General features: G+C 30.6%; 2 protein-coding genes across 2 annotated transcripts; both read right to left on the reverse strand.

The window, feature by feature from the left end:
* Window positions 1-4,800: 4,800 nt before the first annotated feature.
* Window positions 4,801-7,348, reverse strand: LOC111298878 (putative glucuronosyltransferase GUT1). The gene is made up of 8 exons (XM_022893606.2): window positions 6,956-7,348; window positions 6,714-6,860; window positions 6,297-6,361; window positions 6,106-6,175; window positions 5,715-5,933; window positions 5,499-5,642; window positions 5,271-5,406; window positions 4,801-5,186 (listed from the first exon to the last, which is right to left on the reverse strand). The coding sequence occupies exons 1-8, from the start codon at window positions 7,334-7,336 to the stop codon at window positions 4,957-4,959; spliced, it is 1,392 nt and encodes a 463-aa protein (XP_022749341.2). The 5' UTR covers window positions 7,337-7,348; the 3' UTR covers window positions 4,801-4,956.
* Window positions 7,349-9,909: 2,561 nt separating this feature from the next.
* LOC111301897 (peroxidase 13) lies at window positions 9,910-11,596 on the reverse strand. The gene is made up of 4 exons (XM_022897886.2): window positions 11,315-11,596; window positions 11,032-11,214; window positions 10,784-10,949; window positions 9,910-10,674 (listed from the first exon to the last, which is right to left on the reverse strand). The coding sequence occupies exons 1-4, from the start codon at window positions 11,555-11,557 to the stop codon at window positions 10,253-10,255; spliced, it is 1,014 nt and encodes a 337-aa protein (XP_022753621.2). The 5' UTR covers window positions 11,558-11,596; the 3' UTR covers window positions 9,910-10,252.
* Between the last annotated feature and the right edge of the window lie 9,749 nt (window positions 11,597-21,345).

Below are 21,345 nucleotides of genomic sequence, written 5' to 3' on the forward strand. Positions count from 1 at the left end.
AGTAATAGTAAATTATAGTTAACAGAAAACAAGGAAAGATCCAAGTATTCAATCAAAAATGTTAAGAAAAAAAGTATAATATTGGAACATCTAGTAGATTGCAAAAGAAAAAGTATTTTATACAAATTGCTGTGAAATCTTGTTAAAAGATGTATTTAGGACTGCTGATGTGGATTCATAAACGTTGCTTAGTTGAATGTTTCAAATTGTTCCTATTTTTTTGTGTTGGTTATTTTTTGTTATTCATGTTTATGGTCATGGCGTAAACTTAGGACCATGATTTTAGTGGGTCATTATTAATTAAGCTTTAAATTGTAATGTTTCTGATGTTAAGAAATTGAAGTTTTTTTTGTTCCAAAATATGTTGCTCTCAATTTCCATTTGCCTTTACTATAGCAATACTCTGTTTTTCTTTTCTTATTCAAAATTAATAACATTGGTATCAAAGCTTTCTTCTTAAGGAATTTGTGTGTGAATTTGATGGGTCATGAAAGCCGAAGCCAGTTTTTTCGTAATTGCTCTGACGGTGTTCGATGGAGACAACTACCAGATTTAAGCAGTAAGTATAGAGACATACTTGAAAGCTTTAGATCTTTGGGAAACAATGGAAGAAGACTATCAAATTTTTGCACTTCTGAACAATCCCACCATGGCACAGATGAAAGCGTAAAAAAAAAGAAGATAAAAAAAATCAAAGGTAAAGGCCTGTTTGTTTGTCATAGTCTCATCCACCATCTTTACTCGTATCATGTCTCTGAAGTCAGCAAAAGAGATATGGGATTATCTCAAGAACGAGTATGAAAGAGATGAAAGAATTAAAAGAATGCAAGTCCTGAACTTGATCAAGAAATTTAAACTTCAAAGAATGAAAGAATCTTAGACAATTAAAGATTACTCCGACAGGCTTTTTAGTATCATAAACAAAGTGAGGCTTTTGGATCTAAATTTACTAACTTAAGAATTGTAGAAAAAATTCTTGTTTCAGTACCTAAAAGATATGATGCAACCATCACTACCTTAAAGAATACCAATGATCTATCAAAAATTTCCTTAGTAAAATTGCTTAATGTATTGCAAGCATAAGAACAAAAAAGACTGATGAGGGAGGATACAACAACCAAATGAGCTTTAGTAGCCAAGCATCGAAACGTGCCAAAAATAAAAAGAAAAAAAGAATTTTGAATGAAATACGGTAAGTACAGCATCAAGCAATGCAAAAGAAAAGAATGAAAATCAGAAGAAATCTTATCCACCTTGCCAACATTGCGAAAAGAAAAGTCATCCTCCATTTAGAGCTAGAGAAAACCTGATGCTAAGTGTACTAAATGCAATCAGATAGGGCATGAAGCTATTATTTGCAAAAATAAAAATCAACAACATGGTGAAAAGACAAAGATTACTGATCAAGAGAAGGAGGATCACCTATTCGTCGCTACATGTTTCTTTGGCATCAAATCAAGTGAAAGTTGGCTTATAAACAGTGGTTGTACTAACCACATAACACATGACAAGGATTTATTCAGGGAACTAAGCAATGCAAACTTATCAAAGGTTCGAGTTGGTAATGGCAAGTACATAACTATGAAAGGAAAAAAAACAGTTGCAATTTCAACCTGTTTAGATACAAAATTCATTTTTGATGTGTTGTATGTTTTTAAAATTGATCAAAACTTATTAAGTGTTGGACAACTAATTAAAAAAGGTTATAAAGTTGTGTTCGAAAACAAAAGTTACTTGATTAAAGATGCAGTTGGCCAAGATATTTTCAAAGTAAAAATGAAAAGGAAAATACTTTGCTCTGAATCCATAAAAGGATGAGCAAACTACTTTTCTAATCAAAGAAAATATCACTGAAGTATGGTACAAGAGGCTTAGGCACTATCATCATCAGGGGCTACTATAGATGAAATTCAAAAAAATGGTAAATGATCTTTCAAAACTTGATAATCATATTTCAAACTGTAAAGCATGTCAGTTTGGAATGCAAAGTAGGAAACTATTTTCCAAGGTAACATAGAGATCATCAAAAAAGCTACAATTAATTCATACTGACAATGCAGGCCTATAAAGAACGCATTCTCTGAAAAATAGTCTTTATTATGTTGCTTTCATTGATGATTTCACCCATATGTGTTAGATTTTCTTTTTGAAGCACAAGTAGAGGTGGCTCAAGTCTTCTGGAATTTTAAAGCCAGGTTGAGAATGAAAGTGGCTATAAAATTCAAACTCTCAGATTAGACAATAGTAAGGAGTACATCGCTGAAACATTCAATCATTTTTGTGAGGAGATATGCATCCAACATCAATTAACTGTTCCATACACTCCACAACAAAATAAAGTAAGTAAGAGACAGAATAAATTCATATTGGAGATGACACGATGTATGCTACATAAAAAGAACTTGCTAAAGCAATTCTAGGTTGAAATAGCAAACACTGTTATTTTTTTTTGTAAAATAGACTTCCCACAATAAACACCCTTTGAGGCATGATATGGTTATAAACCATCTTTGAATTTTCTTAAAATATTTGGATGTTTGTACTTCACTCATGTTCCACAGATCAAGAGAGATAAATTAGATAAAAGAGCACTTGCAAGCATCTTTATTGGCTATAGCTCAGTTGTAAAAGCTTATAAAGTTTTCCAGCCACAAATTAGAAAAATTATGATAAGCAGGGATGTGCACTTTATGGAAAAGAAAGAGTGGAACTGGGATGATGTAAAGAAGATGGATCCAACCTCAAAAGAGCCCAAGCTCAAGTTTCTTATTTTGGACATAACAGAACAAAGCATTGAGACTGAAAAAAATGAAATGGTGGATGATAGTCCTATTAGAGGCACAAGACTATTTTATGATGTTTATCAAAGATGCAATATTACTGTGTGTGAACCTACAGATTATGAAAAAGCCAAGACAGATCAAAATTGGATTTCTACAATGAAAGAGGAGCTATTCATGATTAAAAGGAATAAAACATGAGAGTTGATTGATTGACCCCAAAACAGAAAGGTAATTGAAGTCAAGTGGGTGTGCAGAACCAAGCTTAATGTTGATGGCTCAATCAACAAGTATAAAGCTAGACTCGTGGTCAAAGGATATGCTTAAATACTTAATGTGGACTATTCAAATACCTTTACACCAGTCGCTAGACTCAATACTATCAGGCTCTTACTTATCGTTACAGCATAAAAAAATTGGAAGGTGTACCAGTTAGATGTCAAGTCAGCATTCTTGAATGGTTTTCTACAGTAGGAGATTTATGTAAAGCAATCGAAAGGCTATGTAAAGGAAAGAGAAAAAGACATGGTCTATCTTTTTAAAAAGGCACTTTACAGATTGAAGCAAGCTCTAAGAGCTTGGTACAACAGGATTGATGAACATTTATAAAACTTGGGATTTGCTAAAAGCTTATCTGAATCAACATTATATGTTAAGCATAATAGAGCTAACATGCTTATCATCTCACTATATGTGGATGACCTCCTTGTGATAGAAAACAACACAAGTATTATGAAGAAGTTTAAGCAAAAGATGATGGAGTTTTTTTGGATGACAAATCTTGAATTGATGACTTTCTTTCTTGGAATGGAAATCAAATAGAATGAACATGAAGTCTTCATCTGTTAGAAGAAATATGTCAAGAAGATTCTGAAAAAGTTTAAACTTGAAGAATGTAAAGAAATGAGCACATCGATGAACTTAAAGGAAAAGCTCTGAAAAGAATATGGAATAGAGAAGATTGATCAGGTATATTTCAGAAGCCTGATTGGTTGCTTGATGTATCTCACAACAACTCACCTTGACATTTTGAATGTTGTAAGCATTTTATCTCAGTTTATGCACTATACAAGCAAATGGCATCATAAGGCTGCAAAGAGGGTGCTTAGATATGTGAAAAGTACATGTGATTTTGGCATTAAATACACAAGGAACAAAGAATTCAAGTCGATTGGTTTGTCAGGTAGTGATTGGGGATGTTCAATTGATGATATGAAGAGCACTTCAGGCTACTGTTTCACACTTGGTTCTAGTGTCTTCTCATGGAGCTCAAAAAAATAAGAAACTGTAGCTCAATCCACAATTGAAGCAGAGTTTCTTGCTACAACAACTACTGTTAATCAAGCTTTTGTGGCTAAGGAAGATTTTAATCGATCTTAACTTGGAGCAGAAGGAAAGCATAAAAATTCTTGTTGATAGCCAAGCTGCTATTGCTATCTCTCAAAATCTTGTATTTTACGGGAAAACTAAGCATTTTAATATTAAGTTATTCTTCTTAAAGGAAGTACAGAAAGATGGAGTTGTTGTTCTTGTCTATTGCAAAATAGAAGATCAGGTTGCAGATGTTTTCACCAAGCCACTGCCTGTTAGCAAGTTTGAATTTTTGAAGACAAAATTTGGTGTTTGCAGCTCCTAAAGCAAGGAGGAGTGTTAGAAGACATGTTTAAGACTGTTGATGTGGATTCATAAACATTGTTTAGTTGAATGTTTCAAATTGTTTCTATTTTTTGGTGTTAGTTATTTTTTGTTATTCATGTTTGTGGTCATGGCGTAATCTTAGAACCATGATTTTAGTGAGTTGTTAGTAATTAAGCTTTAAATTGTAATGTTTCTGATGTTAAGAAAATGAAGTTTTCTTTGCTTCAAAATACGTTGCTCTCAATTTCCATTTGCATTTACTATAGCAATACTCATTTTCTTTTCTTTTTCAAAATTAATAATAGATCTATATATGTTTCATATATTCTTTCAGACAATCCAATCAAAGATGTTCCTCTTCCAAGAGAAAAGCACTAGCATGGATGACAGAGAATTGCAGATAATTCTCCAACAATTTTTCACTTAAAATAAAAGAGCAAATCAGAAATTCAGTGGCAACACAGATATGACTACTATTTACTAGTACAGTAAAGGTTCTTGACCCTAGAGCAATTTGCACAAGAAAGATACATATTTATCAAGGCAAAGGCATGGGTGGTTTCCAATTATGAAATTCCACTAAATTTCTATTCACAATAGTCCCATTATGAAGCCAGAATGTCTCAGCCGATTGGTGGAACAGCCTGACTTTTCTCTGGAGTTCCCATAGGATTCCATGCATTGCTGAACATGGTTCTGATTCTGGAGCATAAGTCCATAAGCACTTCACTTGTCTACCACGGGCAATCATAACCTCTATAACTTCATCTGAAAGGAAACAGAAAGAAAAAAAAAATGAAACGTTGAATTGTAGATATCAGGCAAACATGCAAAATGGTGATTCCAACCAACCTGGTATAGATTCAAGGTACTCCAGAAGTTGGGGACCTATCCGAGTAGCTGGCCATTTTATTGTTATCCGAGTGTAGTCAATTACATTCTGAAAAGGTAATTCTATTTGATCTGATATGATAACTGGAACACATTCCTGTGCAACGAAAAATCACCAGAAGAATGTATCTCAGTTGGGACAGTAACATGTTTAAAATTGCAGAAAAACAGATAGAGATGGGGAGAGACCACAAAGAAAGACTCATAGAAGCGTAGCGTCCATGATGATAATCCACGGGGAATTAGGCAGAACTTGGCGTTTCGTAGGTGTTCAAAATACTCCATCTTGAACAATTTGTCAGGAGGATCATGCTTCAAATCTGGAGCCTCCAACTGTTTGGCAAACCATTATTGTTATGAATTGTATTTTATATATATATATAAAAGAGTCACAGAAGACAATACCTTATCTGGATATTGTTTTGCTAGCTCTATTAATTGAAGACGACCCTTCAATCCTTGTGCACGACCTAAATAATTTGCCAAGTATTTTCGGTTTGATAAAGGTAACGGCTCAACCAGGACAGCCCCATTTTTAGTGATCTCATCATCAACATTACCGGGAATGATGATATCTTTCCATGTATTGAAGGAACTTGAGTTTTTATTATCAGTTCGATCCCCCTACATATACTCAACATTCTTAAAATCAGTCAAACAAAATGCACATTCACTATAAAATTTTTACCAATTTGGCAGCAATTTTTGTGAGTTCTAATACTATTTAGTCAGAATTTAGGAACTTCAATCAGTAATCATAAATGCATATATACGCCGAACCAAGCAAGCATTGTACCTCGGGAGTAAGAAATATGGAACGGTTTAAGAATGTTTTCCAAGATGTGAAAAAGTGAGCTCCATTTCCACTGTATCAAGTAAAAAGGCCACAATATAGATTAAGATGAAAATATCAATTTGACATTTCATACGACTTTCGTACGAAAACAAGAATGTGTTCGACTAAGAACCAAAGAATCATATGCATACCTTGGGAAGACAAATATGTGGTCACGACCCCCAGATCGCCTGAAATATGGCATTTGACTCAAGACCTGAAAAACATCATTTGATAATAGTCATTCTAAAATAAGGATTTTGGCCATGCCTTTCCACTTATTTTTACTTGATTTTAGATTAAATACTTGATATGATATAGAGCGTAAGTTCCATTTTATTGTTTTTACTTATTAATTCTGTCTATTACCCTTTTCAATTTTTTGTCTCATGATAAGCTTTTATCTCGTTTACATGTAATGGAGTCTATTAAAATGGTAATATTTTACATTTGTTAAATATTAAATTTTTGTAATTTTATATTTAAATTGGACCTCTTCTACATGCTTAACAATAATTCTGAAAACAAACATTAATAAAAAGTTTTAGCCTTGAAATGATTGATCATACCTCAACGTAGGTTTGGTTTATCTCTTCTTCTGTAAGTCCTTCCAGCATATGAACACATTTAACATATGCTGGCACAAAGAAGAAATCTGCTTCCTCTTTCTTTCTCGCCCGAAATCTTGAGCTCAACAGCAATCTGTGTATTTTAACCTACAAATTATTTAAGCTATCTACTTTATCACTACTGATTAAGATCTTACTTTTAGCAGTTAGCAATTGGCATGTAACTTTGGGTGCCTTATTACCTGAGTGCCCCATTGGCCTTGATAGCAAATATCAACGTCAATATTACCTTCTTTCCCATACATCAATGGCTTCAATCCTTCAATCTCATTCTCATCATAAACGTAAATCTTCAGAGAGAGGTGAGACCCAAATCCTCTCTCTGGCCACGAAATGTACCCAGCATTGAACCGCGAGATGATCAGCTTTCGTGATGAGAGGTCCTGATTGAATATTGAGCACTGACTACTGTTGTGTAGTGCCGATGGAAGATGGTCGAAGAGCCTGGTGATGAAAAGGGTGGCAACAATGAGGAACAGGGCGCTTATCGGATGGGTGTTGGTGCATGGCGTCCCATGGTGCCATATTGTCTTTGTTCTATGATAGGAGTTTAAGGTTCTCATTAGAGAACCAAAGCATGAAAATCCAATGTTAGGGAAGGAATTAGAACAACATCAATATATCAATGGCTTGTGATTCCATCATTATTTAATACTTGAAGAGTTGTGAATTTAAAGGTTTTAATTGCTGTATTAATTCCTTGGAAGCGATAGCTAAAATACGTGATAGGGGTATGAAATACGAGTCCATATGTGACTGAATTCATGGGTGACATGCATTTTTCAATTATCAATTATGCTCGTCACAATGCTATCTATATTATGCTGCTGCATTCTTCATATGCTCAGCATCGACAAGGAGCTAAATTCATGACTTCATGTCCTAAATAACTTGTGAAAAGATTTATACATTTCACATTTAAACTCATTAAATGTTGTACTTGCCGAGCCTCTCACACATGTATGAAAAAGGGCTGTAGCTTGGCTTTCATATTATGCTCAGAAAGTGCCCTGCCCTTCCTTATCCACAAACAATTCATGTGAAACTCTCCTTCTCAGCCTGTTTCTGAAACAACATTCTCTTGGCAAACGACCTTGATTACCTTTGCTAATGGTCCATTTATTTGGTCCATAGCTACAAGCCAATGTGCAATCATATATACTTAAAATTGGAATAGCCTATGTTATCTATGTTCCCCAGAGACCCCTACTACATCTTAGATTAAACTTCTACTATAAGCTTGATAGAATTGTTGAGGACGAAATTTATGAAATGAAAGAGATTATGTAATTTAAAATTCTCGGGTAGGAAAAATAAAACATATTTTACAATTCTTTTCACAAGGAATTAGAAAATTGAAAGAGCAATCTTAAGTTGTCTATAAACTTTATGGGATTGTTTGACATTGTTGTCAAATTTGTGTTTTGAAATTTTTTATTTTATTTTATTTTTTAATTTATTGAATTTGAAAATATATTTAAGTAAAATATTTATTGCAAAAAATTTTCAACGGAGATTTTCAAGGATGGTTAAAGCTTTAAATTTTAAAAATTGCAGGGGTTTGAATCCTTTCCCAATCAAGTTTTGATGAATCTTTGATTTTCATTTAATAAAATTGGCACTGTGGCAGAGCGGACGAACAGTACCAGTTGGTAACAATGTTGAAAACTTTCCAAAATTTTGGAAAAGTAGGTTTTTTTTTTCTTTTATTTTCAATTTTTTTTTTTGGAAATAAAAGCACTCTAATAAAAAAATATTTTACTCTAATTTTTAGACAAAAATGAAAACAAAAACATAAATCATAAATCATAAAACAAAAACAACCCCAAACAAACCCAAGCTTACAAGACAATTAATTATAGAAAGAAAGAATCAAAGTTATCTAATTTATAAACGTTAAAGCTTACAACTTACTACCTTGCAACTTGGCTAGAACCTCCAATTTTAGAAATTGAGAACACAACTTTCACTAGCTGATTCCTCCATTTCCCTCGTTTTCGTCGTTGGCCAGCTAGTAAGCTCATACAAGTTGGACAAATCTTTAATACTTCAATGGACTTCACCACAAAAAAAGAAATAATAATAGTAGCAAGGACAGCATCGAGATGCAAAGACCATTTTAATTGATCTGATAAGTCAGAAAGCAAATTTCTCTGCTGTATTGAACTTAATAGTCTGAAAACTTCAATTTGCCGGAAGTTGATTCAATGATTTAATTAAATGTTACAGAACTTAATGTGGCTTCCAATGGTTTTGTTCTATAACTACTTTCTTTCCTTTTTCTTTTTATAATTTTTTGGTTGACATAAATTCAATGATAAACTGTGAATTATTTCATAAATAAGCTTGATAACTTTGTTAATTACGACACATAAAGCTCTCTTTTCATATGGTTATTTCCCCTGCAATTATATCACAATTTCTAGTAAATCTGACAATTTTAATATAACATGATAGTATGATAGAAATTGATTAAAAAAAACATCAAAGCATTTTTAATTTTTAACAAAAATTATAAATAGGTTCGATAAAAAAACATGTTTTGTGTTTAACATATTAAAATAAATTGTGACATAGCAAATTTTGCGTTAATTTATATATGTTTGATAGGAAATTAACACAATTAAGATATACAAATTGTCAAGTTTAGTTTTTAGTTATACTTGTATTAGGTGTACAAAATTATTGATTTAAACAGGAACAACTCAACTGTTTTTGCTGATATTAACACATATGAATTAAGAAATGAAATTGCTCTTTTGAATTCTTCATGATCACTCAAGAAACTTCCACCAATATCAAGCATTGAAGTTCGTTTCCAAGTAATTAACTTTGTTAATTACAGACACAAAAAGCTCTCTTTTCATATGGTTATTTCCCCTGTAATTATATCACCGTTTCTAGTAGATCTGATAATTTTAATATAACATAATAAAATGATATAAAAAAAATACTAAAGTATTTTAAAATTTTAACAAAAATTATATATACGTTTGATAAAAAAATGTGTTTTGTGTTTAGCGTATTAACATGAATTATGACATTATAATTTTTACATTAATTTGTATATGTTTGACAGGAAATAAACGTTACTAAGATATAGGAATTGTCAAGTCTAGTTTCTAGTTATGCTTGTATTAGGTGTACAAAATTATTGATTTAAACAGGAACAACTCAACTGTTTTTGCTGATATTAACACATATGAATTAAGAAATGAAATTGCTCTTTTGAATTCTTCATGATCACTCAAGAAACTTCCACCAATATCAAACATTGAAGTTCGTTTCTAAGTAATTAACTTCCCCTTGTTGCTATACTTTATCAGGCCCCTCATGTATAAATTCCTTGAACCAGGCCTCTCCACATACAAAGTACACAATCTGGAATCTGCCTTAATTTGTTTATCTGAAAATGACATACATACCTATTACCTAGTAGCATTTATACTGCTAAGCTTCATAATTTCCAGTGAAACTGATCAATTAACTGCATTGCAAACTCGCCGAATCTCTCCTTTTGAACCTGTTTTCACCCCAATGTTTCCCATGTTCACCATTGCTTTAGCGAAATCAGCATTAAAAGATGGTCTTGTTCCAGAACCATCAGAGCTGATATAAGAGTCAAGTATTTGCTTGGTGTTTTTGTCATCGTAGAGCCTAGCGTCGGATGCTATCACCGCGTTTCCATCTCTAATGTTACGCAAGATTTGAACATCAAATACATTCTGAGTCGACCAATCAAGAGGGATTCGGACATTGACATCTCCATTTATGGGGCACTTAGCTTTGAGTCGTGGTAGGATGCGACGGTTGATTGCTGGATCAGAGCCTCCCCCTGTGGTGAAGTTGTAGAGTCTGTTTCTCATGAAAAAACAGGCTGTCACTCCAATTGTATGTGCACCTGAAATACAACTTATCTCTAAGTATATATGAATTTCAGGTCCTCAAAAAACATTGAAATCGAAAGAATAATAGTTTTGAATTTATGGATCAGGCCATTAGGGACATACCACCACTAAGAAGAACAAGGTCCTTATCAGAAAGACCCTTTTCCCTAAACTTGGATTTGAGAACACTGATTGAATCGTCAACATCTGGCAAGCGGCCAGCCAGAGACATCTTTGAGAGCCGTCCATCTTTGCGGCCAGTTGGAATATCATAAAATGGCCCCTTAACCTGCACAAACCAAGAAAAAAAAACTACCTTTATTTTGCTTTGCAGAAGGCAAAAGAACATAAAAATTTCCAAATGAATGTACCAAGGATACAGCATCTCGTGCAGCTAAAGCCACTATGTCAGCGCAAGAAACAATTCCAGGGCAAATATTTTCCAACTGTGCTTTGGCACTCTCAATGATGTTAAAACCAAGAACTCCCAAGTTTCCTTTTGCTTTCAATTCACCATCCACATCATTTCTTATCAGTATTGACCCATCACAACCCTGAAATTAAATGGTATATCAAACAAAAAAAAATCATTAAGATTGTTTGATTTGAGTGGTTTCAGGAAGAGGAACAGAGAGAGAAGGGAAAATTAGAGACTTCAACAAAGCAGTCATGAAAGTGAAGCCTTAGCAGTATTGCAGCATTCCTAGGATTGTTAGACACCGCTTTCTGAACAACTTTGTGGATGATAGACTCAGCATTTGGGCATGTTTTTGAGTAGAAACCTACTCTTAGTTGCCCTCGTGAAACACCTAAAGTGTTAGGAATTACAATAAGCAAAGCCAAAATCAGGGCAAGTAGAGTACTGTCTTTGTGCATTTTGGAAACCGGAAACGTCATTGAACAAGATAGTGGATGAGAGACTAGAGGGAGTAATAATAATAAGAGAACAAAAGAAAGAGTGTTTTCGAAGGGATAGCTTAATTTTGAGTTATGGTCTCTTTAAATATGGCAGTTGAATTTATGTCCCCCTTCACTGCTACCTTTGTCCGTTCCCACTTTGATTTAGCTTATCAAATACTATTATTTCATGTAAAAAGTTGCCATTAATAAACTAAAATTTGTTACCCTAAGATTCCAATTTTGAATTTTTTTAAAAACTCAAAGATGAAGAAAAGAGTTATAAACGTTGATATTTAAATTACAAACTATATAAATCAAGAAAACTAAATTTGAATTCAATTTAAACTTATTTTTATTTGTTTGAGCTTTTAATGTATCACAATTAAACAAGCACACCTACTCATTAACACCGGTATCTTAGCCAACATTAGCTAAATTAAGTATTAAATTATAATTAGTTGGCATTTCAAAAGGTTTGGTTATATATAAAATGCAATTTTGCAAACAATAAAAGGAAGAAAAAATTAAGCATGTCAATTCATTTTTTTTATCATATCTGTTTTCATATTAAATATATATAAAATACAAAAATTGTTACCATAATATTTGTTGTATACGATTTTTGTTAATTTTAAATTATATTATTTTTATATTTTTTTATCGTATTTAAAATGATCAATTATAGAAAAAATAAAACATATTCTAGAGCGTTTCACTAGATAATGCCCTCAAGTTTTTATAAAAGAAAACTTTAAAAAAAATTTCGTAACGAAAGAAAACTTTTAAAAACCGTTTAATAATTTCTTTTCCCCAAACGAAGTTTGTTATCTTAAAAGGATTTTGCTTCACTTTTAACACTCAACTTCGTTGCATGGAAAAGCTATTACAAACTGAAGCCTATATTGTCCTCTCCTCCTTTTAGATAAGCTTGACCATGGATTTTATCGTGATTGTGAAGTAATACTTTTTCGCTTTCTTTCCAAAATTGAAAAAGTCAAAGAAAAACTTCCGTTGCAATACCATATAACGTTGTTGCCTTTTTCCGGAAGTGATGGTTAGAAGTTATATAGTTCCGGATGTTCATGCTCTTTTTGTTAGAAAAATACATTTTTCTCTTCTTTATTCCTCGTCTTTTTTTTCCTTTTAAAAAAAAAAAAAAATCTGATGAGAGAAGTGAAGGCTATTTCTAGTTTCAGTTGTTGTTAGACTTAGCAAAGTTTGATTGGAATCTAAAAAAATCCCATCAACTCGCTTGAATCAGTCCAAAACAAATCGTTGAGCTTGAACACTTAAAAATATTAACTCAAATAAATTCAATTTTAAATTGTTTGATTTTAAAAATTAATAATTATGATTTAAAATTGTTTAAATAAATAATTCAAATATCAAATTCAAATCGTTAAACCCAAAATTATTTAAATCTGAAAGAACATGGATTTTTTCGATCCAAAATGCCACGTGATTGATACCCAGTTGGCTAAAACGAAGGATTTCCCTGTTTCGGATATAGCTTGCTAGCTAGCTAGGAAATGCACGATAGTGTATGTTGTGGCGTTTCTGAAAGTTTGATTTCTTTATAGCAAAACATTTTCACCTAATAAAAAGAAAAAACCAAAATATTTTTCAAATTCTAGAAACAAACTAACTTGATTTCTTTCCTACAAAATCAGCTGGTTGATTACAATTATGTGGAATATAGGGCTGAACGTTTTGTTCAACCAGACTGGAAAAGCAATGTGAAAATTGTAATGTTGTTTGCTAAAGACAAATTTGTTGGGATAAGAAGAAAAATGGTGGTAACAACAAGTGATGGCGCACGTCCAGACAAAACACTTTTCATTTAGAATAAAAATTTTAAAATTTTCTTATTACATTGATGTATTCAAGCAAGCGGAAAGCGAGGAGTGTAGATGTAAACAAAGAAAGAAAAAGGAAAGTTACGCATCAGGTTATCATATCCGAATCATAATTAAATTCTCGATTTCTGGATTTAAAATTTAAAGCATTAATATTGTGAATAAACTTTAAATTATATTAAAATATTTAATGAATATTAATTTTAAAAAATTTTAATATAGTACTTGAATTATAAATATGTTAATTTATGATATTTAAATTATTATTTATCCGTTATATATCATCATTTAAAATTAATCACGTTAGATGAGAGTGTTATTTTTATCATTAAATTTATAATTCATATATCATATTAAAAATTTTTAAAATTTAAATATCATATTAAATACTTCAATAAAATTTAGAGCTATTCATGAGATTAACTCATAACACATCATTCATTTGATAATCAAATGAATGAAATGTAAAAATATCATAAAATTACAATGTGATATGTTGCAACATTTTAAGACACATGGTATTTTTTTTTTTTAAATACATTGTTCATTTGATTAACGATGTTAATCTCATATGTAAAAAAATCATAAGCAATGACATATGGTATATTGCAACATTTTGAGAGATGTAAGTTTTTATTTATATTTAGACATCATCCATTTGACTAAAAATATTAATTTCATGTGCAAATAGATAAATTAAAACAAGAGAAGGAATCAAATTACATTAATGTAAAACTAAAGATTAAGACTGAACAAGCAGTCGATTCGACTAATTCAGTTATAAAATCATAAATTCGATTTAATCGATTTAATTTTAGGGTAAAACTAAATCAACCAAAATATAAGATAAAACCAAAAAAATCGAAACAATTTAAGCCAGTTAGTCTTGATCGATTTTCGTGGTTTAATCGATTTTGATATGCTGTGTAATTTGAAGTGCTTTAGGCCTTATGCTACCTGCATACAAAAGAAAAAAAAGGCATATTTTTCTTCATCTGATCATTATGGGAGTGTACTAGAAAGAAAGTCAGCGCTATCAAATGTGCAGAGTGACCATTTTCTCAAACCATTTAAAAATGAGGGGGGGGGGGAATACCTTAAAGTTGGTCCAAAATATTAAGCAATCAATCCTCTTCTCATTTCCATCGATCTGTCTATATTAGACTCTAGCCAGAAAGAAAAAAGACCTATCCAAGGTGGACCCCTCAAACACCCTTGAAATTGAAGTAGAAAAGGATTGAAAACATCTAGCATTTCATCTTTAAAATTCTTTTATAGCTCATCATGAAAAAAAAACTAAAAAAATATTTTATTTTATTTTTAAGATATATTGACAGTTAATGAATAATAAAGTGATTGAGTCAAAAAGACAATAAGGAAGCTATGAATTCCATACCCAATAAAAAGAAATAAGTAAAAAATGGTGATTGTTGAGGCAATGGAAGACTTAAAAGCCAAAAAAAAGGTGGGGATTACAAAAAGCAAGTACAAGACAAATAGAGATTAACAAGACAAATATGATAAGTAGAGAGATCTAACAAAAGAACCCAGAAAAATAAACTCCACGTGCAAAGGAATGAACTTGTAAAGAATTACACCCCAAATTTGAAGAAATCAGAAACAAAATAAGAAGACAAGATATAAAAACTCCTACTCTAAAATTAATGCACCAGAACATACAAGATTCAAGATTAAGCCTAAATTCAAGATCGCACAAGTGATTGTGACTTGAGAGATTTGAAAGTGTGAGAACTTAAGTGAGTGTCAAAGTGGGAAATTGAAAAGAGAGTGTCATAACGTTTAAATTCGACAACTTATTCATTAGACACAAAAATATCAAGATGTCTCCATTTTTTTTTAAAGCGTAATTGACCACCTATATGAATTTATCTTTTTTAAAGTTACTTTAAGTTTGAACTAAGGATTCCTAACAAGAATAGGTTTTGGTTTATATCAATAGAGCTAAGTTTAGGAGTTAGTTACGTGTGAAAAATGTATTAGCATCTATTAGGCCCAAATTTGGTACAAAATTAATTACATGGTATCTTGTTTAAGCCTTAATCAAAGATGGTTTTTTATTAATTTTGCTATTAAAATATTGAAAAAAAGTCTTTAGGCTTTCATCAAAAAAAAAAATCTCTTACCTCAAGAGTATTTAAGATACATTCGTTATTTATTTGAAGAGGTTTCATCGTCGGATTTATTAAATATTTTATAAAAGATCAAACCTCATTCCTTTTATTTATCTACAAAATATTGTCCTACAAAAATTCTATCAAAATATTATACAATAGTATTATAATTAAAACAAGCAAAATAAATCATGCAAATATTATAAAAATCATACTAAAATCATACAAAGATCATAATAGAAATATCATGCAATAAATCATATAAAAATCATGCAAAAACATTAAATAAATAAAATACATACAAAGTATTATGTAATGAATCATGCAAATAAATTAGATCCATGCAAAATATCAGGCAAATATATAAATTATAATTGTTCAACCAAAAATATTATAAATAAATATCAAATAAATATATAAAAATTATGCAAAATAAACTATGACAATCCTATCAAAGTTTTTCTTTTTCTTTTTCTCATCACTTTTAAATCAATGACAATTAATAATAAATAAGAAAAATAAAAAAAATAATAATAAAAAAAAAAACTTAATAACTAAACGAGGCGAATCAAAATTTGCAAATCCGAGTCAAGTTTCCAAAAGGGCAATATGTCAGTTAAAGCTAAAAATTTTCCCTTCTTTATTCCTTAATAACCAAAATAACGTAGTTTTGGTTTGCTATAAAATCTCATTTCCAGGCTTTTCCTCTTTTTTTTTGTAAATTTTTTTCTCTCTAAGCTTACTTCTCTAATTTCTTTTTATAATTGAAGAACACCAAACCTAAATCCTGATTCAAGCCACCACATCCTCCATTAATCGCCATCGTAACCGATGCCAGAGTACCCATAAACCTTTTTGCTTAATCTCTTTTTTTTCTTTCCTTCCCTTTTTCCTTCACACCAAATTTAAAGTTCTACATTTGCTAGCTTTGAAGCACTGACCACTTTAAAAAATCCTAGTGATACACCATTATGCTATTGTTCTTCCTTATTCTTTGCTTAGATTATTCTAAAACCTAAAACCCACTAAATCTAAATCTAAACCTAAACTTGTTTCTACCACTACTTGGAAACAACCTCAACCGCCACCCCAAAACCATTTAAAGTCAGCCTCTTTTTCAACTTAAAATATACCTAAAGTTCCTAAAATCCTTACTACTAGAAAGGAAAGGAAAAAAAAACTTAGTTGTTTTTCTATCTAAGTTTTGTTGTGTTTTTTTTTTTTTTTTGTTGCTTGTTGTGAATGGATCCAATTTTGGGTTATTTGTGTTTGCTTTGTTGGTCAATTATTGAAATTGTCTCTGTTTCATTACTGGATTTTGTTCACTAGACTCTACCATCTGTCTTGTGTCTCTGCAAATTGCCTATGAAAATTGGACTTGCTGTTGTATTTCTAATCTTGTTGCTCATTGCTTATGTTGTTACTGAATTACTTGAATACTTACTACTGAATCGCTTCTGTGTTTTGGTAATTGATTTTGGTTTCTTTGTTAGCTTTTTAGGTGAGATGGTGATCTAAGAGGGGAGTGAATTGGATTTCTCTAAATTTTTTTCAAACAATGATTTCAATATAGTTGAATGGAAATTAAAACAATAAGCACTTTTGATGAAAATATAATGCAAACAATAACAATTAATGAACCTAAAATCAAATATAAACAATAATAAATTGTAAGGAGATAGGGGTAGAGAAATCAAACACAATGATTTACAGAGGTTTGGTCCTTCTCCACAAGGCACCTACGTCTTCTTTTCTTAATTGTCTACATCAAGGCTTCCATCCACTATTCTTGAATTAAAAATTACAACCTATCTTTTTCTTTCTAAGGCTTAAGATAGAAACCTCTACCCTTTGTAGTATTATACCCAATCTCACTATAAAACTCTCAAAAGGATACATCACCTCTTATGCTCTTTCACCCTTGTATATCAAAGGTAATTTTAAAAACAATAGAACAATATCTCTAAGGCTAAGTGTTTGCTAAGTTTAAGTACAAAAAAATGATGAGTGAGCAACAAAAATAATTTAGATACAATAAATATAAAGATATAGACTTTGAGGCTCTAAAAACTCTTGATTATTTGAGAGAATAAAAATATAGCTTGTTGGCTCTTGCTCTCTTGATTCATCAACCTTCTTGGTGTGTTGGAATGCCCAATTTATAAAAAAATTAAGGAAATAGCTGTTGGGAATGCTTGGGAAGTGAAAGTAGCCATTGAAAGCTTAATAAAATAACCGTTGGAGATGTCTTTGCCCAGACCCAATCGATCCCTTCCATGAGGGGATCGATTGGTTCACGTTTTGAACCAATTTATGCTTGAAAATAGCCTAACCGATCGATCCCTTTTTGTAGGGGATCGATTGGTTAAGGGGGGATCGATCCCCTACATAGGGTGATAGATCCCTTATTGGCATTTCAACAAAAAATTCATTTCTGGATAAAAAAGCAATCGATCCCTTCCCTAAGGGGATGAATCCTGTCCAAGCTGGGTGGTTGTTTCCCGTTTTGTACTCTATTCACTAATTTGATCATAAATTGAGTTATACAAATCCAAATCACAAACTGTTTGAAGATTTAGAAACTAGACTTAAAGGGCTTTCTATCTATATAAAGTTCATCACCTAATTCACTATGTATGAATTATAGTAAATTTTTAATTTTACCTCTTATGCAGTTTTTAAACAACTGCAAAGTGTCTAGTAAAAATTCAAAATCTTTTCTTAGAAAATTTTGATTTTGATTTTGTTTGATCCATTAGAAAGTAGACTCAAAGAGCTTTCCAATCATATAAAATTCAAATATTAAAACTTTGTGAATTAATACAAAATATAAAATAAGTTCAATATTGGAAAACTTTGTTTTTGTAAAACAGTTTTCTTAAGTTAATCTATTTCTCAAAACCAATATTGTCAAAATTGTATTAAGTCTAAAATGAATAAGTTCATTTTAAAAACAACAATTGAACTTTCATTTAAGCTCAAATAAATAATCTTTAAAGATATATTTGGTTTGAGAAATATGAAACTAAGAAAAGTTTGTTTAAACTTTAAAAATCATATTATTTATTTAGTACCAAATTATAAAACTTAAGAACATGTACTAAATAAATCTTTTTCAAAATCTTGATCAAGCTTATTTAGCTTAATGTTTTGTTACTTCAAAATAAGGACAATTCAAGGCTAACAATCTCTCTCTTTTTGATATGATAAAACTTATAGATAAATTGCTTGATGAAAACTTTCTTTGAAACATTTAAGATTTTGAAAGACATTTTGAAAAACTTCCCCTTCAGCAATGCATGACAAAACTCCCCCTTAATTTGTGCATCCTAATCCAACACAACTCACCAAACATATGTTAGAGCATATATATCAAATAAGCACAATCAAACATATGCATGTCAAGCACAAGCAAATTTATCCATATGATATTTCTCCCCCTTTTTGTCATAGCAAAGAGGTATGAGCATATTAATGAGCAAATAAACACAAAGAGGCATCATTAACAAATATATTCATGAAACCTTTCTCCTCTTTTTTGTTTATGCTTTTATACCAAATGTTTAAACTCTTATATTAATTGTAATAAGCATACAATAAGAAATATATCTAAACTTTCTCTCCCTTTTTTGTCATTTCAAAAAAAAGAGAGATCAATTCAAGGCATGAGACAAAATGCTTAATACCAATAATATCAAGAGTATTTTGAATGCATATAATCAAGTGTAATATGCACAATGAAGTTCACATACATGTATTCAAGCACAAAAGTATAAGTGTATCCAATTTTAGCATTTTAGCACAAGTCATCAAATTTACTACATGAAATTTATGAGCAAAGGATAATGAATGATATGCAATCTATTCATAAATCATGTTAGGATAAGATATGCTTAGAACATAAAACATCAATAGCAATTAAGCATAAATTCAAGCACATGCATACAAGCTCACACCAATTGTTATGGATACTAATTGTTAAAAATATGTAATGATAAAGTATACCAATTGTTATCATAAAACAAATCAAGCAAAATTGTATTCTAAAATTTCTACTTCTTTTCAAAATAAGGATTAATCAATTTAAGGCACACACAATTTTGCATGAAAGTTATAAGCTATATCAAGGATAGGTACATAAACAAGTGTCTATAAAAGTTAAAAAAAAAATTCTTTAGCAAATTTGATACAAATTGTTACCAATTGTTAGCAATTTTATTCAACAACTTTCATAGAGCACACATACTTCAAGTATATGAAAGATTTATTCAATATATGCATAAATGATAATAATAATAATCTTTCATAAGCTATCCTATCCAAACAAGAATAAAAAACTCATATGTATTTAATAAAGCATGAATACTAATGAGTGATAGGGTTCAATCATCATGTCCTAACAAAGATTATATAAGCATGATTTTCCAAACATGATATGCACATATGCTATAGCAAATAAATAATGAAAGCATAATTATTTAAATATAATCCAAATTATTTCAATGCAAAGTAATATTCTTAATCCAAACATATGCAAGTATTCAATCATATATTTCAATCAAAATCATACAAGCATATGCAAAATACATAAACAATATAGCTAATTAAAAAAATATGCAAGCATTTAGGCACAATTTGGAACTTGCCATCTCAATGATCTTAATCATTGAACATGTTCAAAGAAATCAATCTATTTAACTCATATCCATGTCCAAAGATTCAAATGAATATTCATGCAATTAAAACCATTAATCAAAGCAATCAAGAACTAGGCATGAATATTAATGAAGGTGAATTAATCAATCCAAGCTTTAAAAAATATTAAGACAAATTTTATCAAGTAGCTTGTGATTAATTTGTGCTAAGTGTTCACAAATTCAAACACAATATCTCATTTTTGCACATATAAAAGCAAGCATTTTATCAAATCATGCATTAAACATTATAAATCATAGATACATAACATAGATTCAATACAATTACCTCCATCCTTATCAAACTATGTTGTTGTGCTCATTGTAGTTGAGCGAGGCTTTGAATCTATCATTCCGCATCATTTGAGCTAGTCTTTGATGTTCTTGGGCTTTATTGATGAAAATGACTTGCTTTGCTTGTTCCACTTGAAATTCTAAAAATGTAGGCTCATTCATGCTTATTTCAAGTTCTTCTAGTATAGACTTAGAAAAATTTCTTGACAAAGGATTTTCATTAGTAGCACCAAGAAAATCAATTGATAAAAATTATAACAATTGTTAGAAAACAATTTCATATTCTAAGTCATAATAGGTAAAAAAAAATTTATTCACTAAGCTTAAGTTACCAATTGCAAGGGAGATATATACTTAAGTTAAAGGCCATATATCAATTTAAACATCAAATAGCACGAGAATGGTACTAAAGCAAAAGTTCTCATGTAATGTGCAAAAATAAAAATAAAAAATTTTTTAGATCATTCATGAACACAAAATAAACATATTCAATATTCATATATATTCAATAAATCACCAAAAAATATGTCAAAATAAATTTTAGGCCATATGAAAACTAAAAACTCAAGGATGACATATTTATAAAAAAAAATTCAAGAAAATTTTAGCACAAAAACATAAATATATCTACACAAATTATAGGCCATAATCAACAATGACTTAAGCTAAAAAAAAAAGCATAATAAGAAATTCATTTACTTAAGTCATATTGCTACCATGTCAAGTCAAGCAAAACCACATTTATCATATATAAACACACTTGATAAGAATAATAGATGAACCAATAACACATATCATTTACAAGCAAG

This window comes from Durio zibethinus, chromosome 3, assembly GCF_047325235.1.
Source record: "Durio zibethinus cultivar Kanyao isolate XHJ-2024 chromosome 3, ASM4732523v1, whole genome shotgun sequence".
NCBI lineage: Eukaryota > Viridiplantae > Streptophyta > Magnoliopsida > Malvales > Malvaceae > Durio > Durio zibethinus.

Bases quoted from the DNA above. Each gene is read 5' to 3' on its own strand.
- LOC111301897 (XM_022897886.2), bottom strand. From the start codon at position 11,557: ATGACGTTTCCGGTTTCCAAAATGCACAAAGACAGTACTCTACTTGCC. The intron at 11,215-11,314 runs GTCTCTAATTTT...ATTTAATTTCAG, and splicing joins TTCATGACTGCTTTGTTGAA to GGTTGTGATGGGTCAATACT. The intron at 10,950-11,031 runs GTACATTCATTT...TGGTTTGTGCAG, and splicing joins CACGAGATGCTGTATCCTTG to GTTAAGGGGCCATTTTATGA.
- LOC111298878 (XM_022893606.2), bottom strand. From the start codon at position 7,336: ATGAGAACCTTAAACTCCTATCATAGAACAAAGACAATATGGCACCAT. The intron at 6,362-6,713 runs GTATGATCAATC...GATGTTTTTCAG, and splicing joins TAAACCAAACCTACGTTGAG to GTCTTGAGTCAAATGCCATA. The intron at 5,187-5,270 runs GTTGGTTGGAAT...GTTTCCTTTCAG, and splicing joins GTACCTTGAATCTATACCAG to ATGAAGTTATAGAGGTTATG.